The following is a 22,092-nucleotide window of genomic DNA, read 5'->3' as shown; positions in this document are numbered from 1 at the left end:
TAAAACTCCCCCCTGCTCAATATGCATAGTTTAAAACTCTGGGTAGCTCTCAGACAGTTTCAGAGAACTGGCATGAGTCAGAATTCCAATTATTAACTGAAAGAGAAGAAAGCATTTGATTTTAACAGGGAACTTACTGGGTACAACAGCAATTGAAAATTCCTCAGAGCACTGCGTAACACATTACTGGAACACTTTTAATCCTTCCAAAAATCATCCCTCCAATTGTGTCCCTGGGTACATAGAAGCAGGGAAATTCACCAGCTTAACAATCAGCCCACTGGAGAGAAATTCTTTACAGTTAGTACAACAAATTGTGTGACTAGCCCTTTGAGGGTTAAGCTTACGTCTGCAGTATCTGACAACTTGTCTCGTGTTAGATTGAGCCATATGCTCACATTTCCCAACAGGCTGTTGATATCTCTGTTCGGCTGTAGAGTGAATCCAGGCTGTCCAAATTGGCCAGCATGTTTGAAAAAAAAACACGAGAATTGGCTGTTACCAACTGGTTTCTGCAACAGCACTGCACTAAGAGCTTGTTTAGTCGTATAATCCAGTGTGGTGGTTCTCCTGTGCCAACACTAATAGAAATGACTTGAACTCCATCAGTAAATGCCAGGAAAGCCCTGGCAGTTACTTCAGGATTTCTGTAGGAAACCACAGCATCCCCATATCCACACAGAGAATGCTCTTCGCGCTCATGTCTCTGGCAATTGCGCACAATTTTTAAAAAAAACAGCATAAAATCACCTCAAAGCAAATTTGTACCATTTTCCAAAACCGTGTCACAACCATCGGTCTCACATAATTTGGTTTCATTGTTAGCTGACTGGCCAGGATCCGAAGATTCACCGATTTGACCTGCTGGTTACCCCCAAATGTTACACCGATAAACAGCTCACTCACAGGGAACACCACAGAAGTACGGATACATTGCCCCAGTTGTGAAAGAAACACTTCCAGTTTATGCTCTTCCAATCTGCTATTTTGTTGCAAGATTTCCCATGCTCCCTCCCGTTTTAGAATATCTTACAATTGTTCAGATAGGAAACGAGCAAATGCACTTTGTGACCAATTCATGTCACCTACGGACTGGCGTGACTCTCGTCAGGCCACCCAAATACGATTAGCCTTTCCAGATTCCTTTTATCAACTCAATGGCATGAAAAGTCGACAGACGTTCCTCAAAATCGCCGTATTATCCCTGCCCCATTAACCGGGCTTCAGCCTTGTCAACGGGGGCAGTATGCCTCAGATCCCCACTGTCGTTTGCGACAACAGGAAACTGCAAATAATGTTGCACATTAGTGGGGCAGGTCCACTAACTCACCTGTACAGGGCCTATCAGGTGATAACTCTTTCAAATAGCTGGAGTTGGCATAGGTTAGACAAATGCAAGATTTAGTTTGTGTATCCTGATCAGCTGCCAAAGGAGACAGTGCTGCAGTGGTGTCTGTGGCTTTCCTTTCATCTCAAGTCGAATACGTTCGGTTGTTTTTTTTAAAATTGCAGTTACAAACTAGACATAGATCCAGCTGGGCCAAGTGAATCATTATGTGAACGGCAGTAAGTGACCCCGCCTCCGTTTTTAAATGTAAATGTCTCCTTCCCCATGGTTTCCATCCCACTACCATGACTCCCTAAAGCATCGTCTTACATTAAAGATGCTTTATAATTACAGTCAGACCAGCCATGGTCTTATCAAATGGCAGTGCAGGCTCGAAGGGCTGAGTGGCCTATTCCTAGTTTGTATAACTGCAGCTGGGCAGCAAAAGTATATATGGGAATTCCAGGTATGTATGGGAGATTTTCATGACCATTCTTCATTCACAAACCCAAGTAGCTATTTGGCTACGACAGTCATCGCCCCACAACCTTCAGGAGAGATCCTGGGATTGTTTAGAACTGGATGGCTAGCTGTCCGCTACCTTTCATCCCAGGCTTGGAGACAGGGACAAGTGTATTGTCAATCACCACTACTTATAACCACCAGTGCACTCCACGCCTTATTAAGCACACAACATTTCTGCTCTGCATCATGCTATATACGGCCCGTAATTGAATTTATTAAAATTCATAAAAACTCTTAATGAAAAGATCCAGTTATCAGATGCAATTCACCAGCTCATGCCCCAATCAGTATCAAACAGGAAAGTCCACATTACTCACAATATCAGTATCAGCCTAATAATTGCCTTCTTCGGTTGTATATGGTTTAAAGTACTCTCTGGTCTCCAGTTATTAAACTTTAGAAAAAATCTAAAGCAAGGGAACATAGAATGAAAATCTATGCTTTACTGATACCCAAGCAACATTGATCAAATTTGGATATATTGTGATATTCCCCAGACCTGGGCTACAAGCAATTCAGGTAATAAGAGGGCTGAAGATTTCAAATTCCGACAGGATGGGTCTTGTATTTGTTAAGATATGGACAAAGCCTGCAGAGTTATTCGCATTATAAAACGCCTCTGAATCTAAACATCGACTTCTAAGTCATCCAAAACTGAATGGCAATGCTTTTGCTCTCACTTTTGGGTGTCAAAGCTTAACGACTCAAGAGCTCATTGCACTCTGAGTGACCCTCAAGAAAACATTTCCTGTCTGACACAGAGCATGATTTAAAGAGACATTCCTGTAAACAGGAGGAGAGTGCAGTGACACAACCCAGTCACTCCACATCACAGCATAGCTCACCTCTGAGAATGGGACAAACATCCAAGCATGCCATAATGTTCCTGCAGGCCATTCCTTCATGACAAATCTTGATCACACTGACATTCCCCATTTAAGAATCAAAAATATCCATTTCCTACTTCCCCACACATAAAACAGGAACAAAACTGATACTGAAGTTGACAAACATTGGCTTCATTTGCCACACTGTAACTCTGGCTCATATTAGTACTCGATGCTGGGGCTAGAATAGGTTGGGAGTTTTCCCCCATGGATGGGCTCATTTCTACCGTTGAAAGGTATAATACACACACACACACACACACACACACACACACAGTAACAATGCAGCTACTAACTGGTAACAGACTACTAAAAGACAAGCTTGCTCCTCATTTTTTCTAGGTCTTAGGTGTAACTCCCAAAGCAATCCTACCGTTGCAGGCGTAGCGGCTTCTATTTATCTAATGCAACTAAAAGGAATGTCTCAAGGTGTGTCCCAGACACAAGGAAAATGGATATGGAGTGATAAGGAAGCAAAACTGGAAAATTAGTCAAGAGGCGCCAGTCCTAGAGGTTTACAAAGAGGGGTTAAGAGGCAGAAAGATACAAAGAGGTTGCTGCAAAGGCAGATCACAGCAGTCAAAAGCTCCATCACCAACTGTGAGGCCAAACGCAGGGGAACAGAAACCCAAAATCAGAGGAACAAAATGTTCAACAGGAACTTCAAGGCTGGAAGCTGCAAAGAAATAGGTGCAGCAGTCAGATGTAGAGAAAGACTACCCATTTTGAATTTAATGCATTGGTGGTGGTTAGCAGCCAGTATAGGTCAGCTGGAAGAGAGCTCACAGGCGAGGAGGACTGTGGGTTAGAATATGGTTGGACAAAGGGATGTTATTCAATGCAAGAGAATTCCCAGACTCGGTGGAAGAACCTTGCTGATGAAGTTGATTAGGCAGTTTTACTGGGTACAAGTTGCCATCTTTCATAATTCTGCATTGGAGGGAATGGGTTGAGTGGCCTTTCCCTGCTTCAGGGTTTCGGAATTAGCATCCAGTTCACTTTACCTGCCCCAACTCATGCCAGTCCAAGCTTCCAACGCAGTTCCACTAATTTATTCTCGGAGTGCTCAATGAGGGAATTCACCATCTGACAAAAAGTAATTTGAGTGATGAAGAATTGCTGCCTGCAGCAAACCCTTCATGGGACAAAGTAACATCATTGAGATGTAGAGGCATGGGGAAGTAAAACAGCGCTGACCATTGTGATAGGTGGTTGTGCTGCTCCATCTGCTTCTAGCTGTTCAGAACAACTCTCCTACATAATGCTTTAAAAATACATTTAAACTATCGCAGCTTCAAGGGGAAACTGTCCCAAATTCTAGTCCCCATTCTCCTGTCATATCCTTTACTAAACATAAAGTACCGGATATTTCTTCTCAGGAAGGTATTTGTTTAAAAGCCATGCAGTTGCAATATTTTGCAAAATGTCTTTACCCCAATAGTACTTGATAGCTCAGCTGAAATTGAGTTTAAGTGCACTGATTGCTAATGGTAAACTATGGCCAACATTGATAATATGATAACAGTGGCAGGGGTGTAATATCTGTCACACAAGTCCGACATCAGAGACTCAACAGCTGTCTTTGTCGGTACACAGAAGCTGTGTCAACCAGGTATTGGCATTTCCCAGCATGCAAGCAAGCCTTTCTAGCCACATTTGCCCACCTTGTTTCTCTATCTCTTCCTTTCCATTATCCAGCTATCCAATCTAATCATGAGTGCTGCACAGTTTCTAGCTCAACCACAAACCCGACAAGTGAATTCCACAGTTTCAAGTCTTTGTGCGAGGAAGTTTCTCTTCTCTCCTGTTCCAAGTCTCTTGCATTCATGTCCTCTAGACTACTGGAAGCAGTCCATTTCACAATTTTGAAAATTTCTATTACACAACCCCATAACTTCTCCAACAACACAAGTAGATGATGTGGGTTTTCCAGTGGCCACGGATATTAGAAGAAAAGGGGAAGACCGGCAACACGAGCTCGAAAAAGAAAAATACTGCGAATGCTGGAAACCGGAAAGAAACAGAAAATGCTGGAAATACTCAGTGAGTCTGGCAGCATCTGTGAAGAAAGAAACAGTGTTAGCATTTCAGGTGTATCACCATTCCTCAGAATTGGAAAAAGTTAAAAGTGGATCAGGTATTAAACAGGGACGTAGGCAGGGGAGAGGAGAGCAAAAGGAAAGGTCAGTGGAGGGTGTGAGTCAGGAACGATTAAATAATGATGGTAATGAGACAGGTAAAGCACAAAAGACAGGTCTGGAGGAGCGTAAATGGCCAAAGCAGAATCATTACCAACGGCTGCCATCTGAAGAAATGAGGCAGACATTACGATCTGATCTTATGATCAGCTCTTGCAAACTCCACTTGAAAGCTGCTCACCCTGAACTACAGCCAAAGTATAAAAGCAACTCCAGACACATACTGTATCAGTCACTGGCAATTCGGTACGATCACAGAATCAGGTCCAATCTCGTAAAGCAACATCCCCTCTCGGCCCACCCCACTAAAAATGATTTATCTACAAACCATCAGTAAACCAGTCTTCCTTTTGCAATATTGTCATATTGAAAGACACCCTTTTAAAAAATATCAATAATACGTTATGCAAACAAAACTCTACTTCACACTGGTAAACAGGAGACAATGCATTCTAACAACTTCATGGAATCCTGTGTGGATCTAAAGGAGGAAAACAATGAAGCTCACTGTATTCAGGTTTGTTCATGTGCGTTCTGTGCATTTGAGGCTATCTGTTCAAACAAACAAGCAGTATTAATTTTGGTCAAGATTCACCTGCTCAGATACACTCCTCTCTGCTGCCTATGATCGAACTCAACTTGCACAAAATGTCATCACTTTCATCATATCCTGTTCACCCTCATGTTTTTCCACTTGCTTCCTGTTGCCCAGTGCACAAATTCAAAATCCCTGCCTTGTGGTCTCACAACCTTCCCCTGCATTAATTCCATGCTTGCAAAATACAAGATATCCTGGAAACAGATGCCAGTCAATAAAACGTGTCCCTGTGTCAAATTCACCCCACTGTGTTCAACTCTTTCTTCGTGAATCTGGCTTCCCTCTGATTAAAGCAAAGGTCAGTAGTGTGAACACAAAACACTCTCCTCGTGTTTGACCATTCTAGTAAAAACTTCAAATAACTACGAATTCAGACGAGTTTTCACTGTGTAGTTTCCCCGACCCCACGCTGTGATTTCCAGAACATGATAAACAGAAAGAATGCTTCCAACAGCAAACACCTTTCATTGAGAAAAGAAGTCTGAAATGAAATCCAAAGATTTTAACACAAAGAATGTCGCAATTAAACTAAGTAAGCCTGGCGGGAGTCAATAAGAAAAATCACATACCCATAATTGCAGAACTGACACGCATTGCATGTGGAAGGCTAAATTTTATTCCTCGCTACCACCTATCTACATGTTAAACGACTGAAACACAAGTCGGTGGGGCTTTGAAAAGCAAACATTCACACCTTCCCATTTGAGGGGAAAAGAATGATAGGGTAGCGCGGTGCCGCGTCAAGGCGCCAAGGATCCGGGTTTGATCCCAGACCCGGGTCACCTGGCCATGCTAAATTGCCCCTTAATCGGTGAGGGGGGGGGGGGGGGGGGGGGGAAGAATTGGGTACTCTAAATTTATTTTTTAAATAAATCAGTTCGAAGCAAGGCACACCAGGGCAACCGGTAGGCAGGACGCGGGCATTTTAAGTCCCGAATCATGCCAAAATGCAAAATCCAGAACTTCGAAAAACTGAGGATTGTGCATTCTCTGTTTTTTTTTTAAAAGGCCACCGGCCACCTTGATTTTATTCATGTTTAAAAAGAACTACATTGCACTTTCTGCAAAATCTGGAGGAGAGGTTTAAAAAAAAAAAAAATTTTGCAATGCACTTGCTGCATAATCTTGGGAGGCAAGGGACCAAGTGGAGAGGGTGGGGAAAGGGAAGAAAGGGGGGTTGCAAAGTGCGAGGCGGGCCTGTGTGTTTGGTGCTGAGCCTATTTTACAAAGGGATGGTTGGAATAGCTCTGGGGATTTGTGTGTGTGTAGGGGATAGAAAGTGGTGGAGATTTCGGGGGGGGGGGGGGTTTAATCCTGAGAGCTACAGGGTGAGGGGGTAATATCAGGGTCACTGGGAGCCCCCAGGCTGTTAGTGGTGACCAATGTTTGAGGGGAGGTTTTAGACATTGTCCTAAACATCCTCCCCACCCCCATCATCTCCTCCATTTCCCTTGGTGACCAACCGCCACCCTCCCGGCCACCCGCCCCCCGACTGTGCCTTACCCTCCCCTGGGCCGGCCGCCTCGATCATATTCGGGCCTTCGCAGGGCTCGGCCTTTGTCAGGTTCTCCAGGCTGCTGCTGCCGGTGGTGGAAGGGGAGGAGGAGCAGGAGGAGACGACGACGAGGCAGCGGCGGCGGCCATCTTAGGAGAGACAGGCGGAGCGCGCGCGCGCGGCCAGGCGGGGGAGCGAGCGCCGCGTCATCGAACTGAGGGGGCGGGACCGGCGCCGGAGGACCGGCGGCCAGGCGCGGCCAGCCGAACACCGACGTCATCGATGGGCCAGGTCCACCTCAGCACCCCCCCCCCCCCAATCTGACACCCCCCCCCCCCAATCTGACACCCCCCCACCTTCACCTCACCCCCCCACCTTCACCTCACACCCCCCCCCACCTTCACCTCACACCCCCCCCACCTTCACCTCACACCCCCCCCACCTTCACCTCACACCCCCGCCCCACCTTCACCTCACCCCCCCCCACCTTCACCTCACACCCCCCCCACCTTCACCTCACACCCCCCCCACCTTCACCTCACACCCCCCCCCCACCTTCACCTCACACCCCCCCCCCACCTTCACCTCACACCCCCCCCCACCTTCACCTCACACCCCCCCAGCTTCACCTCACACCCCCCCCCACCTTCACCTCACACCCCCCCCACCTTCACCTCACACACCCCCCCCACCTTCACCTCACACACCCCCCCCCACCTTCACCTCACACACCCCCCCCACCTTCACCTCACCCCCCCCCCCCCACCTTCACCTCACCCCCCCCCCCACCTTCACCTCACCCCCCCCCACCTTCACCTCACACCCCCCCCCACCTTCACCTCACACCCCCCCCACCTTCACCTCACACCCCCCACCTTCACCTCACACCCCCCCCCCACCTTCACCTCACACACCCCGCCCACCTTCACCTCACACCCCCCCCACCTTCACCTCACACCCCCCCACCTTCACCTCACACCCCCCCCCACCTTCACCTCACACCCCCCCCCACCTTCACCTCACACCCCCCCCACCTTCACCTCACACCCCCCCCACCTTCACCTCACACCCCCCCCCACCTTCACCTCCCCCCACCTTCACCTCACACCCCTCCCCACCTTCACCTCACACCCCTCCCACCTTCACCTCACACCCCCCTCCACCTTCACCTCACATCCCCCCCCACCTTCACCTCACATCCCCCCCCACCTTCACCTCACATCCCCCCCCCACCTTCACCTCACATCCCCCCCACCTTCACCTCACATCCCCCCCCCGCACCTTCACCTCACATCCCCCCCACCTTCACCTCACCCCCCCACCTTCACCTCACCCCCCCCCACCTTCACCTCACCCCCCCACCTTCACCTCACCCCCCCCCACCTTCACCTCACCCCCCCACCTTCACCTCACCCCCCCACCTTCACCTCACACCCCCCCCACCTTCACCTCACACCCCCCCCACCTTCACCTCATACCCCCCCCACCTTCACCTCACACCCCCCCCACCTTCACCTCACACCCCCCCCCACCTTCACCTCACACCCCCCCCCACCTTCACCTCACACCCCCCCCACCTTCACCTCACCCCCCCACCTTCACCTCACCCCCCCCCCCCACCTTCACCTCACCCCCCCCCCACCTTCACCTCACCCCCCCCACCTTCACCTCACCCCCCCCACCTTCACCTCACCCCCCCCACCTTCACCTCACCCCCCCACCTTCACCTCACCCCCCCCCACCTTCACCTCACCACCCCCCACCTTCACCTCACCACCCCCCCCACCTTCACCTCACCCCCCCCCACACCTTCACCCCCTCCCAACTTCACCCCCTACCACCTTCACCTCAGACCCCCCCATTCAACTCACCCCCCACACCTTCACCTCACACCCCCTCCCACCTTCACCTCACACCCCACTACCTTCACCTCACCCCCCTACCTTCACCTCACCCCCCCACCTTCACCTCACCCCCCCACCTTCACCTCACCCCCCCACCTTCACCTCACCCCCCCACCTTCACCTCACCCCCCCACCTTCACCTCACCCCCCCACCTTCACCTCACCCCCCGTACCTTCACCTCACCCCCCCACCTTCACCTCACCCCCACCTTCACCTCACCCCCACCACCTTCACCTCACCCCCTACCACCTTCACCTCCCCCCCACCTTCACCTCACATCCCACCACCTTCACCTCACATCCTCCCCACCTTCACCTCACACCCACCCCACCTTCACCTCCCACCCCCCCACCTTCACCTCACATCCCCCCCCCACCTTCACCTCACACCCCCCCCACCTTCACCTCACACCCCCCACCTTTACCTCACATCCCCCCTTCACCTCACATCCCCCACCTTCACCTCACCCCCCCACCACCTTCACCTCACATCCCCCCCCACCTTCACCTCACCCCCCCCACACCTTCACCCCCTCCCAACTTCACCCCCTACCACCTTCACCTCAGACCCCCCCATTCAACTCACCCCCCACACCTTCACCTCACACCCCCTCCCACCTTCACCTCACACCCCCCTACCTTCACCTCACCCCCCTACCTTCACCTCACCCCCCCACCTTCACCTCACCCCCCCACCTTCACCTCACCCCCCACCTTCACCTCACCCCCCCCACCTTCACCTCACCCCCCCACCTTCACCTCACCCCCCGTACCTTCACCTCACCCCCCCACCTTCACCTCACCCCCACCTTCACCTCACCCCCACCACCTTCACCTCACCCCCTACCACCTTCACCTCCCCCCACCTTCACCTCACATCCCACCACCTTCACCTCACATCCTCCCCACCTTCACCTCACACCCACCCCACCTTCACCTCCCACCCCCCCACCTTCACCTCACATCCCCCCCCACCTTCACCTCACACCTCCCCACCTTCACCTCACACCCCCCCACCTTTACCTCACATCCCCCCTTCACCTCACATCCCCCACCTTCACCTCACCCCCCCACCTTCACCTCACCCCCCCCCACCTTCACCTCACATCCCCCCCACCTTCACCTCACATCCCCCCCCCACCTTTACCTCACATCCCCCCTTCACCTCACATCCCCCACCTTCACCTCACCCCCCCACCTTCACCTCACCCCCCCCACCTTCACCTCACATCCCCCCCACCTTCACCTCACATCCCCCCCCACCTTTACCTCACATCCCCCCTTCACCTCACATCCCCCACCTTCACCTCACCCCCCCACCTTCACCTCACCCCCCCCACCTTCACCTCACATCCCCCCCACCTTCACCTCACATCCCCCCCACCTTCACCTCACATCCCCCCCACCTTCACCTCACATCCCCCCCCCCCCCCCCCACCTTCACCTCACATTATCCCCCCCTCCCTCCCACCAACCTTCACCTCACATCCCCCACCACGACCACTATACCCACACACCACCACAACCCACTCCCCACATCCCACACAGCTAGTCTGAGCTGGTCATCACCTCTTCCACCTCCCGCACCTCGGGATCGGCACAGCCCGCCTGGCGAAATCGCACCGCAAATAAATCACAAAAACCTCAATACCACCGATGCTGGAAATCTGAAACGGAAATCCTGAAGTGCCGGCTGAACACAGCAGGCCCGGCGGCATCGAGGGCATCGCGACATGACAGTTCCGAGGGGTCCCCGGGTATTGAATCTAGCCTCGGGTGACTGTCTGTGCGGAGTCCACACGCTCACCACCCAAGCATGGGTTTCCCCGGTTTCCCCCCGCTGTCCAAAAATGTGCAGATTAAGTCGATTGATCACACTAAATTGCCCCTTAATGTCCAAAGATGTGCGGTTTAGGTGGAGTGGCCATGCTAAAATATCCCTTGGTGTCCAGGGATGTAAAGGTAAAGTCACCATAGTCCCAGATGACCTCAGGCTGCTTTCCCCTTTGAGGGGGGAGAGCTGACTGGTGGTGATTTAATCTGAGTGTCACCATACCTCAGGCTAGGTTGAGAAGGCGGGGCCTTCATGAATAACCAAGGATGTGCAGGTTAGGTGGGGTTACAGGGATAGGATGGGGGAGTGGGCCGAGATAGGGTGCTCTTTCGCAAGGTCGGTACAGACTGAATGGGCCGAATGACCTCCACTGCACTGTAGGGATTCTATGGATCCGTGGGAGAGAAATAGTGTCACAGCCATAAGACATGGGAGCAGAAGTAGGCCATTTGGTCCATCGAGTCTGCTCCCTCATTTGATGGGCGTTATGGTGGCACAGTGTTTAGCATTGCTGCCTTACAGCGTCAAGGACCTGGGTTCAATTCCAGACTTGGGTGACTGTGAGAAGTTTGTATGTTCTCCCCATTTCTTTCTGGGTTCCCTCCTGGTCCTTCAGTTTTCTCCTACAGTCCAAAAAGATGTGCAGGATAGGTAGATTGGCCACGCGAAATTGCCCCTTAGTGTCCAGGGATGTGCAGATTAAGTGGGGTTATGGGGACAGGGTTGGATGGACAGGGGTGTGGACCTAGTGTCATGTGAGAGTACCTTTAAGAAATAGGTGTTTATAAATGGGTGTGTATATAAATATCTGTAGTGAGTACCTTTAAGAAATGAGTATTATCAGGGATGTCAGAGTGTGGGTAGTGTTGGGCTGTCTGTCAGCTTTTTACTTTCATTTTTGAGCAGGCTGCAGGGCGTATTTTAGTTTTGTTTTCAGTGTTGGAGCTGAAGCCAGACGGAGCAGGTGTACTGATGTTCTCTCTGCCATCAAAAGACTATCTCTTGACCATTTGGTGAATTCAGAATTATAAATGTTTTCAGTAGTGACTTTAACCTGATGTGCTTCTGATAAAATTTTGTTTTTAAGTCGTATGGATGTTAAAAAGGAAAGCTTAAAGGTTTACTTAGTGTTGTAGTCCTTGGGGGTTGTATTTGAATTAATGGTTGCTAAGATGTTCACTGTATGTTTTAAAAAGGTTAACTTGAGTTCATAGAATAAATATTGTTTTGCTTTAAAAAATACTTTTCCATTTCTGCTGTACCACACCTGTAGAGTGGGCCGTGTGCTCCCCACAATCTAGTAAAAGTTGTGGGTCAGGTGAACTCCGTGATACACTTTGGGCTTCTCTAAAACCTGCCCATAACACTAGGTAGAGTGATCTTTAGGAGGGTTTGTACAGACTCGATGGACCAAATGGCCTTATTCTGCACTGTAGGGATTCTATGATTCAATTAAATGACTGATCTGATATGATAATCTTCAACTCCACTTTCCCACCATAATCCTTGATCCCCTGACTAATTAAAAATCCATCTCAGCCTTGAACACACCTAATGACCAAGATCTGCAGCTCTCTGAGGTAAAGCATTCCACAGATTCACTACCCTCTTAGAGAATAAACTCCTCCTCATGTTTGTCTTAAATGGGTGGCTCCTCACTCTGAGATTATACCCTCTGGATTTAAACTCTCCCACAAGAGGGAAACAACCTCCCAGCATCTATAGAACTGGAGGCGGGTCATAAGGACTCAAAACATTAAACTCTACTTCTCTCTTCACAGACGCTGCCACAGACCAGCTGAGTTTATCCAGCATTTTCAAAAATGTTATAATTTCAAAAATGTAAAAGTCGCTTGGTTAAAAGCAAATACTGCAGCTGCCGGGGAAGGTGCTGAGGATGTGATGGTGTAGCGGAATGGGGAGGTGATGGTGTAGCGGAATGGGGAGGTGATGGTGTGGTGGAATGGGGAGGTGATGGTGTAGCGGAATGGGGAGGTGATGGTGTAGTGGAATGGGGAGGTTATGGTGTAGCGGAATGGGGAGGTGATGGTGTGGTGGAATGGGGAGGTGATGGTGTAGTGGAATGAGGAGGTGATGGTGTAGCGGAATGGGGAGGTGATGGTGTAGCGGAATGGGGAGGTGATGGTGTAGCGGAATGGGGAGGTGATGGTGTAGCGGAATGGGAAGGTGATGGTGTAGCGGAATGGGGAGGTGATGGTGTAGCGGAATGGGGAGGTGATGGTGTAGTGGAATGGGGAGGTTATGGTGTAGCGGAATGGGGAGGTGATGGTGTAGTGGAATGGGGAGGTGATGGTGTAGTGGAATGGGGAGGTGATAGTGTAGTGGAATGGGGAGGTGATGGTGTAGTGGAATGGGGAGGTTATGGTGTAGCGGAATGGGGAGGTGATGGTGTGGTGGAATGGGGAGGTGATGGTGTGGTAGGTGTGGTCACTGAACTAATAATCGAGATAAAAGCAAAGTACTGCGAGGGAATGCCGCTAACGGGCTGCACCTTTCAGCGGGGTGGCCCGATCGAGAGGTCCCCTGGTCGGCCAACCCACCCCTCCCCCCTCCGCACCGCAAATCAGCCCGAACGCCGCCCGCCCTCCAGTGTACCGCACAGCAGCCCCCCACCCCACCCCTGGATGCACAGCCCCCACCACCCAAGTACAGGGTGACCCAACCCCCCCCCCTCGGCACTCCTGTATTGGAAGAACCCCCACAGGGACTCCCTGCCTAAAGGGACCCCCCCCCCCCCCCCCCCGCTCTCTCCCACCATCAAAAACTGGACCCCTGTCAGGAAACTAGAGAGCAGTCCAGACAGGGGAGAGGAATTGCAGTCGCAACACTTAAACCTTGAAACTCCATGTGTCCATTCCTCGAAGGAGAACAAAGAGAGGTAAGTGCAGTGCAATCACATGCTTGAGTTCACAGCTGCTCATCGCCAGCATCCAGTCAGGGGTCTCTTTTCTATGGGGGGGGGTCTTTAGGGCGTCCCTATGGGGGGGATCTCCCTATTACAGGGAGCCCTATGAGCGAGGGTCTCCCTTTTATAGGAATCCCTGTGGGTGGGAGGGGGTTCTCCCTATTACTGGGGAACATGTGGTGGGCCTCCCTATTAGAGGGGTCTCTGGGGACAGGGGGGGGGAGCATTGTGGGGAGAGGGGAGCCCGTGGTGGAGCTCGCGGTGGGCCAAGGGGGGGTAACCCCCTGCCCCCCCACCCCCCAAGGTGTTTACCCACTTGCCTCACTGAGAGGTCCACCACACCAGGGCCACGCTGGTAGAGACCGCGAGCAATCCGTGCACGTGATCCCCAGCCTCGGGGACTGGAGAATCACAGGAGGGCGGAGCATAGGGCGCCGGGCCCGCTAGATGGATTATTAAGAACCATTTGCATTCATTGACAACCCCCCTGCCGGCATGCGGTCATGGACCTCGTTCCCTCCGCCGCCAGTGGGGGTGGGAGCATCGCTATCGGGTCAGTGCCTGACATCGATCCCAATTTTGCCCCTCAACGCTGGTTTACTAATGTCCTCTAGGGAAGGGAATCTGCTGCCCATACCTGGTCTGGCCTACGTGTGACTCTTAAACGCCCCTCTGAAAGACACTCAGTTCAAGGGTCATGAGGAATGGGCAATAAATAAATGCTGGCCCACACCTCATGAAAGAACAGAGAGAAAAAAAATCAGTCGCATCTGTGGAGAGAAAAAACCGGAGTTAATGCGTCCGGCCCAATGTGGCTTCTTCGGAAGCTTCAACGGCAATTTCAAAACAAACTAGCTGTCAGGTTGCTTTGAGAGGTCTGGCGGTCATGAAGTGATAGGTTATCAATGCTAGGGTTGCCAACTATGATTAAACATATTACTGGAGGTTTCATCACATGACCCAACCCACCGGCCAGCCATTAGTCAGCCAACATGTCCATCCAAGTGACGCACGGCCTTCCCATGCCAACTGGAAATTTAAAAGACCCATTACTCAATTGGGCGATGCTTGGCTGTCGTATCGATCCTCAATTTCTGGAGACACCAGGCCAATCCTGGAGGGTTGGCAACCCTGGCCTCCGTTGAAGGAAAGACTTGCATTGGTGCCACATCCCTTCGCGAGCGCCGGATGTCTCTAGGCAACTTGAAAGGGTTCTGTAACATAGGGAATGTAACAGCCGATTTGGGCACTGTAAGGTCCTTCAACAAGAGGCAATTGATGGGGTTCCCAAATGTTAATGTTTGAAAAATAGGGCTTCTGCTGTGTAAAAACAATTAATGTTTTGTGAGCACGTTAAATAGTGGGTCATCCTCCTGATGATGGCAGGCGATGGCAGGACCGACGTACGAGGAGAGATTGAGTCAGGTTTGTATTCGCTGGAGTTCAGAAGAATGAGGAGGGGAATCTCATAGAAACCTATTAAATTCCAACAGGAATAGACAGGGGAGATCATAGAATTTACAGTGCAGAAGGAGGCAATTTTAGCACGGCCAATCCACCTAACCTGCACATCTTTGGACTGTGGGAGGAAACCGGAGCACCCGGAGGAAACCCACGCAGACACGGGGAGAACGTGCAGACTCCGCGTAGACAGTGACCCAAGCCGGAAATCGAACCCGAGACCCTGGAGCTGTGCTACCGTGGAGATGAAGGAAGGATGTTTCTGATGGTGAGGTGTGTCCAGAACCAGGGATCACAGACTGAGGATATGGGGTAGACCATTTAAGACAGAGACGAGGAGCAATCTCGTCATCCGGAGAATGGCCGACCTGTGGAATTTGCTACCACAGGAAGTAGTTGAGGCCGAAACATTGTGGGCGGAATTCTCCGTACCTCCAGCCGCGGTTCCCTGCGCGGTGCGCCCCCCGTCCCCGCAGCCAGCCACGGGAGTTTCCCGTTGTGGCCACCCCACGCCGTCAGGATACCCGCAGGCGTGGGCGCGCTGCCAGCAGACCAAAGGATCCCGCCGACTGGATTCTGTTGTGTGTGTTCTCAAGAATTAGATGCAGCACTTGGGGCGAAGGGGGATCAAAGGAAATGCAGGAGGAAGACGGGATCAGGTTACTGAGTTGGATGATCCGCCATGATCATATTGAATGGCGGAGGGGGCTCGAGGGGCCGAATGGCCTCCTCCTGCACCTATTTTCTATGTTTATTTATAGGTTGCCGAAAAAACCTCCAAGTTCCAAGTTAATTAATGTCGGGATGGGTGCCAATAACTGTAACTTTTACATGTAGCATTCCAATTTACAGTAAATGAGCCTTAATCAAGAATGAATTTGTCACTTGTGATTTCGGATATTTGGGTTCTCCTGTCTGTGGCCCGACAGTACTTTTCCTCCAAACTATTTTCGCTGCAGCATTCCTGGGGAAACCGTTTTGCGTGTGCCTCTCTCTCTCTGTGCATGATTTACAACAGTCCCGTCACACGTAACTCTGGCCAATACTTGCCCCTCAATCAACATCACAAACCAACGGTCTTGTGGCTCAGTGGGGAACGTTCCTGCCTCTGAACCAGAAGCTCTGGGATCAATCCCTACTCCAGGACACACTGGGCACGGGTTCGAGACCCGGCATTCAAACAGGTTGATAATCAGCCCGCTAATCCTTCCAACATTTCCCGGAAGTAAAATAAATTCTGCGCGAAGGAACGGAACAAAATCACAAATTATCTGCTCGTTATTTCATTCGGTTCCGGGATCATAGAATCCCTACAGTGCAGAAGGAGATCATTCGGCCCATCGTGTCTGCACTGATCCTCTGAAAGCGCACCCAACCCACGACCCCTCCCAACCTCACCTCACCTTTTGGACACTAAGGGACAATTCAGCACTGCCAATCCACCTAACCTGCACATCTTTAGACTGTGAGAGGAAACCGGAGCACCCGGAGGAAACCCACGGAGACACAGGGAGAACATGCAGACTCCAAAGAATTGGCAGGTTCGGTGGATTGGCCGTGCTAAAATTGCCCCTTAGTGTCCAAAGATACGTAGGCTAGGTTGGGTTATGGGGATAGAGCAGGGGCAGTGGGTCTAGGTAGGGTGCTCTTTCAGAGGGTGGGTGCAGACACGAAGGGCCTAATGGCCTCCTTCTGCACTGAAAGGATTCTATGATACGACAACTGGGAACGAGAGCTGGCCATTCAGCCCCTCCAGCCAGTTCCGCCAATCAGTTAGATTATGGCGAACCTGATCTATTATCTCCACAAGGGGCAACACTAAACCTCTCCGGATATATATTTTTAAAAATCACACTTTTGTAAACAAAAATGTAAATCGCTTATTGTCACAAGTAGGCTTCAAATCCAGTTACTGTGAAAGCCCCTAGTCGCCACATTCCGGCGTCTGTTCGGGGAGGCGGGTACGGGAATTGAACCGTGCTGCTGGCCTGCCTTGGTCTGCTTTAAAAGCCAGCCATTTAGCCCAGTGTGCTAAACCAGTCTCAATGTTATTTCTCCAGTCTGGTTCACAGCAATGTCCAGGCAATAGAGGGAGTATAAATACAGCACGCATTTACAAGGACAACGGCCATTCCTAGCGGATAAGCTGACGGAATGTAAAAATTCTAATGAAAGGCTCCGGAATGTCCGGGAAATCTGACATCACTGCCGTGGGGGAATGGTTATTAAAGGATTTATTTAAAGCGTTAAGCAAGGAAAATGGTGCAGGGTTTCTTTTTTAAGCTTTGATTTAATCCAGGCAATTTGCTTATTTATTTTGTTTTCTAACATTCATCCTCGGGACGCGAGAAGGGTGCAGGCGATAAGGAAGAAGAGGGGTGGGCAGAATGTTCCCGATCGTTCCTCGATCGGCAAAGTGCAGCTCCCGAAGACAGAACTCCCCCCATAGCGGTCCCCCCCCCCCACCAACTTCCCTCCCATTGACAAGATTATTTACAAATTTGGGTTGCCCATTCGAGCCAGACTACCCACAGAAAACGCTTTAAGTTGCTTTTTTTTTTAAAAAAACTCATTTTACAGGATGTGAGGGCCGCTTGAAGGGCCAGCATTTATTGCCCGTAGCTAAACTGCCCTCCATTTCAGAGGGTATCTGAGAGTCAACCATATTGTTGTGGATCTGGAGTCGCATGAAAAAAAAATTAAAATCACTTATTGTCACGAGTAGGCTTCAATTAAGTTACTGTGAAAAGCCCCTAGTCGCCACATTCCGGCGCCTGTCCGGGGAGGCTGGTACGGGAATCGAACCGTGCTGCTGGCCTGCTTTAAAAGCCAGCGATTTAGCCCGGTGAGCTAAACCAGCCCGATGGCTGTATGTAGGCCGGACCAGGTAAGGATAGCAGATTTCTATCCCGACAGGACATTAGTGACCCAAGATGGGTTTGTACGACAATCAACAATGGTTTCATGGTCATCATTAGACTTATAATTCCAGATTTTTATTGATTTCAAATTTCACCATCTGCCATGGTGGGGATTGAACCCAGGTCCCCAGATCTTGCTCTGGGTCACTGGATTACCTGCAATTTAGAACAAAAGACAGATGGCCTGGTGTGACTTTTTGTTGCAATCTCTCACAGCTCTAACACATTCCCCCTCCCTTCAGTTCTGACGAAGAGCCAAAGGACTCAAAAGACTAACTCTGTTTTCCCTCCTTCTAGATGTTGCCAGACCTACTGAGTTTTTCCATAACCTGTCCTGGTCCCCCCATGCCGACACTATAGTTAAGAAAGCCCACCAACGACTTTCTCAGAAGACTAAGGAAATTTGGCATGTCAGCTACGACTCTCACCAACTTCGACAAATGCACCATAGAAAGCATTCTTTCTGGTTGTATCACAGCTTGGTATGGAGCCTGCTCTGCCCAAGACCGCAGGAAACTACAAAAGGTCGCGAATGTAGCTCAGTCCATCACGCAAACCGGCCTCCCATCCATTGACTCTATCTATAATTCCCGCTGCCTCGGGAAGGCAGCCAGCATAATTAAGGACCCGGTGCACCCCGGACATACTCTCTTCCACCTTCTTCCGTCAGGAAAAAGATACCAAATTTTGAGGTCACGTACCAACCGATTCGAGAACAGCTTCTTCCTTACAGCCATTAGACTTTTGAATGGACCTACCTCGTAGTAAGTTGATCTTTTCTCTACACCTTGCTATAACTGTAACATTATATTCTGCAGTCTCTCCTTCCTTCCCTATGTACGGTATGCATTTTCTGAACAGCATGCAAGAAACAATACTTTTCACTGTATACTAATAAGTGACAATAATAAATCAAATCAAATGAAAAATCAAATCAAACCCTCTGTTCTCGTGAGGAAATTTACAGCTTGTTTGTTAGCTCTGTCTCAATACTGTGTTGAGCAGGCAAGGCAAACCAGTAGACCTCTACGAGACTGAAGTGAACCATCGAAGGGGCCCTTTCTCAAGGCATTGCCTGGTTGGGGAACATAGAACATAGAACAGTACAGCACAGAACAGGCCCTTCGGCCCTCGATGTTGTGCCGAGCAATGATCACCCTACTCAAACCCACGTATCCACCCTATACCCGTGACCCAACAACCCACCCCCTTAACCTTACTTTTTTTTAGGACACTACGGGCAATTTAGCATGGCCAATCCACCTAACCCGCACATCTTTGGACTGTGGGAGGAAACCGGAGCACCCGGAGGAAACCCACGCACACACGGGGAGGACGTGCAGACTCCGCACAGACAGTGACCCAGCCGGGAATCGAACCTGGGACCCTGGAGCTGTGAAGCATTTATGCTAACCACCATGCTACCCTGCTGCCCTAGTGTCAAGATGACCCATGAACCACATTCATCATGGCCGTATCCCACACAACTAATGCAATGATCAGTTTCAGCACAATTTAGATCATGTCGTAGGGTGGCATGGCGGTTAGCACTGCTGCCTCCCAGCGCCACTGACCCAGCACTGTAGGGATTCCATTCTGCAAATAGAAATTGACGGAAAACATGTGTGAATCTAAAAATTCCAATGGAAGGCTCTGGGAATCTGACACCACTGCTGTGGAAGAATGTTTAAGGATTTATTTAAAGCGTTATACAAGGAAACTGGTGCAGGTTTTTAAAAAAAACTTTGATTTAATAAGGCGAAGACTTCAATGTGAACTGGTTGGAATCCTCAAGATTAGGAAAGATTTAATCCAGACATTTTGCTTTTTTTCCCCCTAACGTTCATTCTTGGGATGGGAACTTTGCCGCAAGGTGCTGGTGAGTGGGGTGGCACGGTGGCGCAGCGGTTAGCACTGCTGCCTCACGGCACCGAGGACCCGGGTTTGATCCCGGCCCCGGGTCACTGTCCGTGTGGGGTTTGCACGTTCTCCCCGTGTCTGCGTGGGTCTCACAACCCAAAATGATGTGCTAAATTACCCCTTAATTGGAAAAAAAAATTGGATACTCTACATTTATAACAATATAAAAATCTACGGTGGGCAGGCCACCCCTGTAACGGGGGGGGGGGGGGGGGGGGGGGGGGGGATGTCACACACCCAACGCTGGTTACCGCTAGTTATTCCAACAGGACAGGGAGCATGCGTGTAAGCAGACCGACGGATTTGTATGCCTCCTAAGGTGGATACAATATGAGGACCTTAAGACGGGAGAGTTAATTGCTCCTTGAACAGCGGCCTGGTACACAGTGCTCAACATTACAACTTTATCCATGGAGCGAGGCAATCTCTTCAACTCCAGGCATCCTACGGGTCTCTTCATAGTGCACGTGTGTCTGACAGCTACAATCATGTGGGCAAACACTGTTTTCAAATCCGTCGGGTGTTTGGCAACCAAAGGGCTATTATGCGGGTGTTTCGGTGCCCTGTGCTCTGGGATGTCTTCACAGGAGACATCACGCAAGAGAATTTGTCAGACCAATTTCAGCAATGATCGGACTGGTGAGAAGGCTCCATGGGAGCAGACAGCCCTGCAAAGAGGGTAAACAACTGTGTTTCACGCGTCAATTTTACGTTCAGGGTCAGCATCGCAAGTGATTCGTCTTCGGCTCTGGAGAACAAACCAATCCTTCCACCTTTGCCATGAGGAGGGGAGAGAGGATTACTGTAAAACTACTATTACATCCGTTTTAATCTTCCATGAATTTGACGCATGATTGGCCGCCTAATGGAGGAAACATCGCCAACCTTGGTGGCCCATAATGCATTCCTCTACAACAGAATACATCGATAAAGCTTCTTTGTTTGATCTCTTGGTTTTTCTACATTTACAGTGAAACAGAAGAAATAGGAGCAAGAATAGACCACTCGGCCCATCGAGTCTACTATTCAATACAATCTTGGCTGATCTTGATCTTTAACTCCATTTCCTCGTCCACTCCCTTTATCCCTTAATTTCCTCAGACACCAAATCCCTGTCTATCCCAGCTTTAAATATATTCAACAAAGGAGCATCCACAATAAGTTCATAAGATGTAGGAGCAGAATTAGGCCATTTGGCCCATCGGGCCTGCTCCGCCATTCGATGATTTTTTTTTTGAATACATTTAGAGTACCCAATTCATTTTTTGCAATTAAGGGGCAATTTAGCATGGTCAATCCACCTACCCTGCACATCTTTGGGTTGTGGGGGGGCGAAACTCACGCAAACAAGGGGAGAATGTGCAAACTCCACACAAACGGTGACCCAGAGCCGGGATCGAACCTGGGGCCTCGGCTCTGTGAGGCTGTAGGGCTATTCACTGCGCCATCGTGCTGCCCTCAGCCATTCGATCATGGCTGATGTCATCTTGGCCTTAACTCCACCATCCTGCCCCTTCTCCACAACCCTTCAACCCATTACCAATTAAAATCTTTCTAACTCCTCCTTAAATTACTCACTGTCCCAGCATCCACCGCACTCTGGGGGAGCAAATTCCAGAGTCACATCCCTTTGGGAGACGTAGTTTCTCCTGAACTCTGTTTTAAATTTGCTACCCTTATTCTAAGTATATGACCTCTCGTTCTAGAATGCCCCCCAAGGGGAAGCATCCGCTCCACGTCTACTTTATCCATACCTTTTATCATCTTGTAGTGGGCTGGTTTAGCTCAGTGGGCTTGACAGATAGTTTGTAATGCAGAACAAGACCAGCAGCGCGGGTTCAATTCCCGTACCAGCCTCCCCGAACAGGCTGGAATGTGGCGACTAGGGGCTTTTCACAGTAACTTCAAACTTGTGACAATAATAGGTTATTATTGGGCAGCACAGGTAGTGGTTAGCACAATTGCTTCACAGCTCCAGGGTCGCAAGTTCGATTCCTGGCTTGGGTCACTGTCTGTGCGGAGTCTGCACATTCTCCCCGTGTGTGCGTGGGTTTCCTCCGGGTGCTCCGGTTTCCTCCCACAGTCCAAAGATGTGC

At 50.3% G+C, this 22,092-nt stretch overlaps 1 protein-coding gene across 1 annotated transcript in view; it reads right to left on the bottom strand.

Annotated features, from left to right (window-relative positions):
• The window catches only part of LOC119957008, a 142,719-nt gene that overhangs the window by 66,160 nt on the left and 54,467 nt on the right, over positions 1–22,092 (bottom strand). The window contains 1 exon segment of the mRNA XM_038784591.1: positions 7,039–7,179. Within this exon segment, the coding sequence (XP_038640519.1) occupies positions 7,039–7,179 (141 nt within the window).

This window comes from Scyliorhinus canicula, chromosome 25 (genome assembly GCF_902713615.1).
Source record: "Scyliorhinus canicula chromosome 25, sScyCan1.1, whole genome shotgun sequence".
Taxonomy (NCBI): domain Eukaryota; kingdom Metazoa; phylum Chordata; class Chondrichthyes; order Carcharhiniformes; family Scyliorhinidae; genus Scyliorhinus; species Scyliorhinus canicula.
The sequence above is the reverse complement of the archived record's forward strand: the minus strand, read 5'-3'. Positions and strand labels throughout refer to the sequence as shown.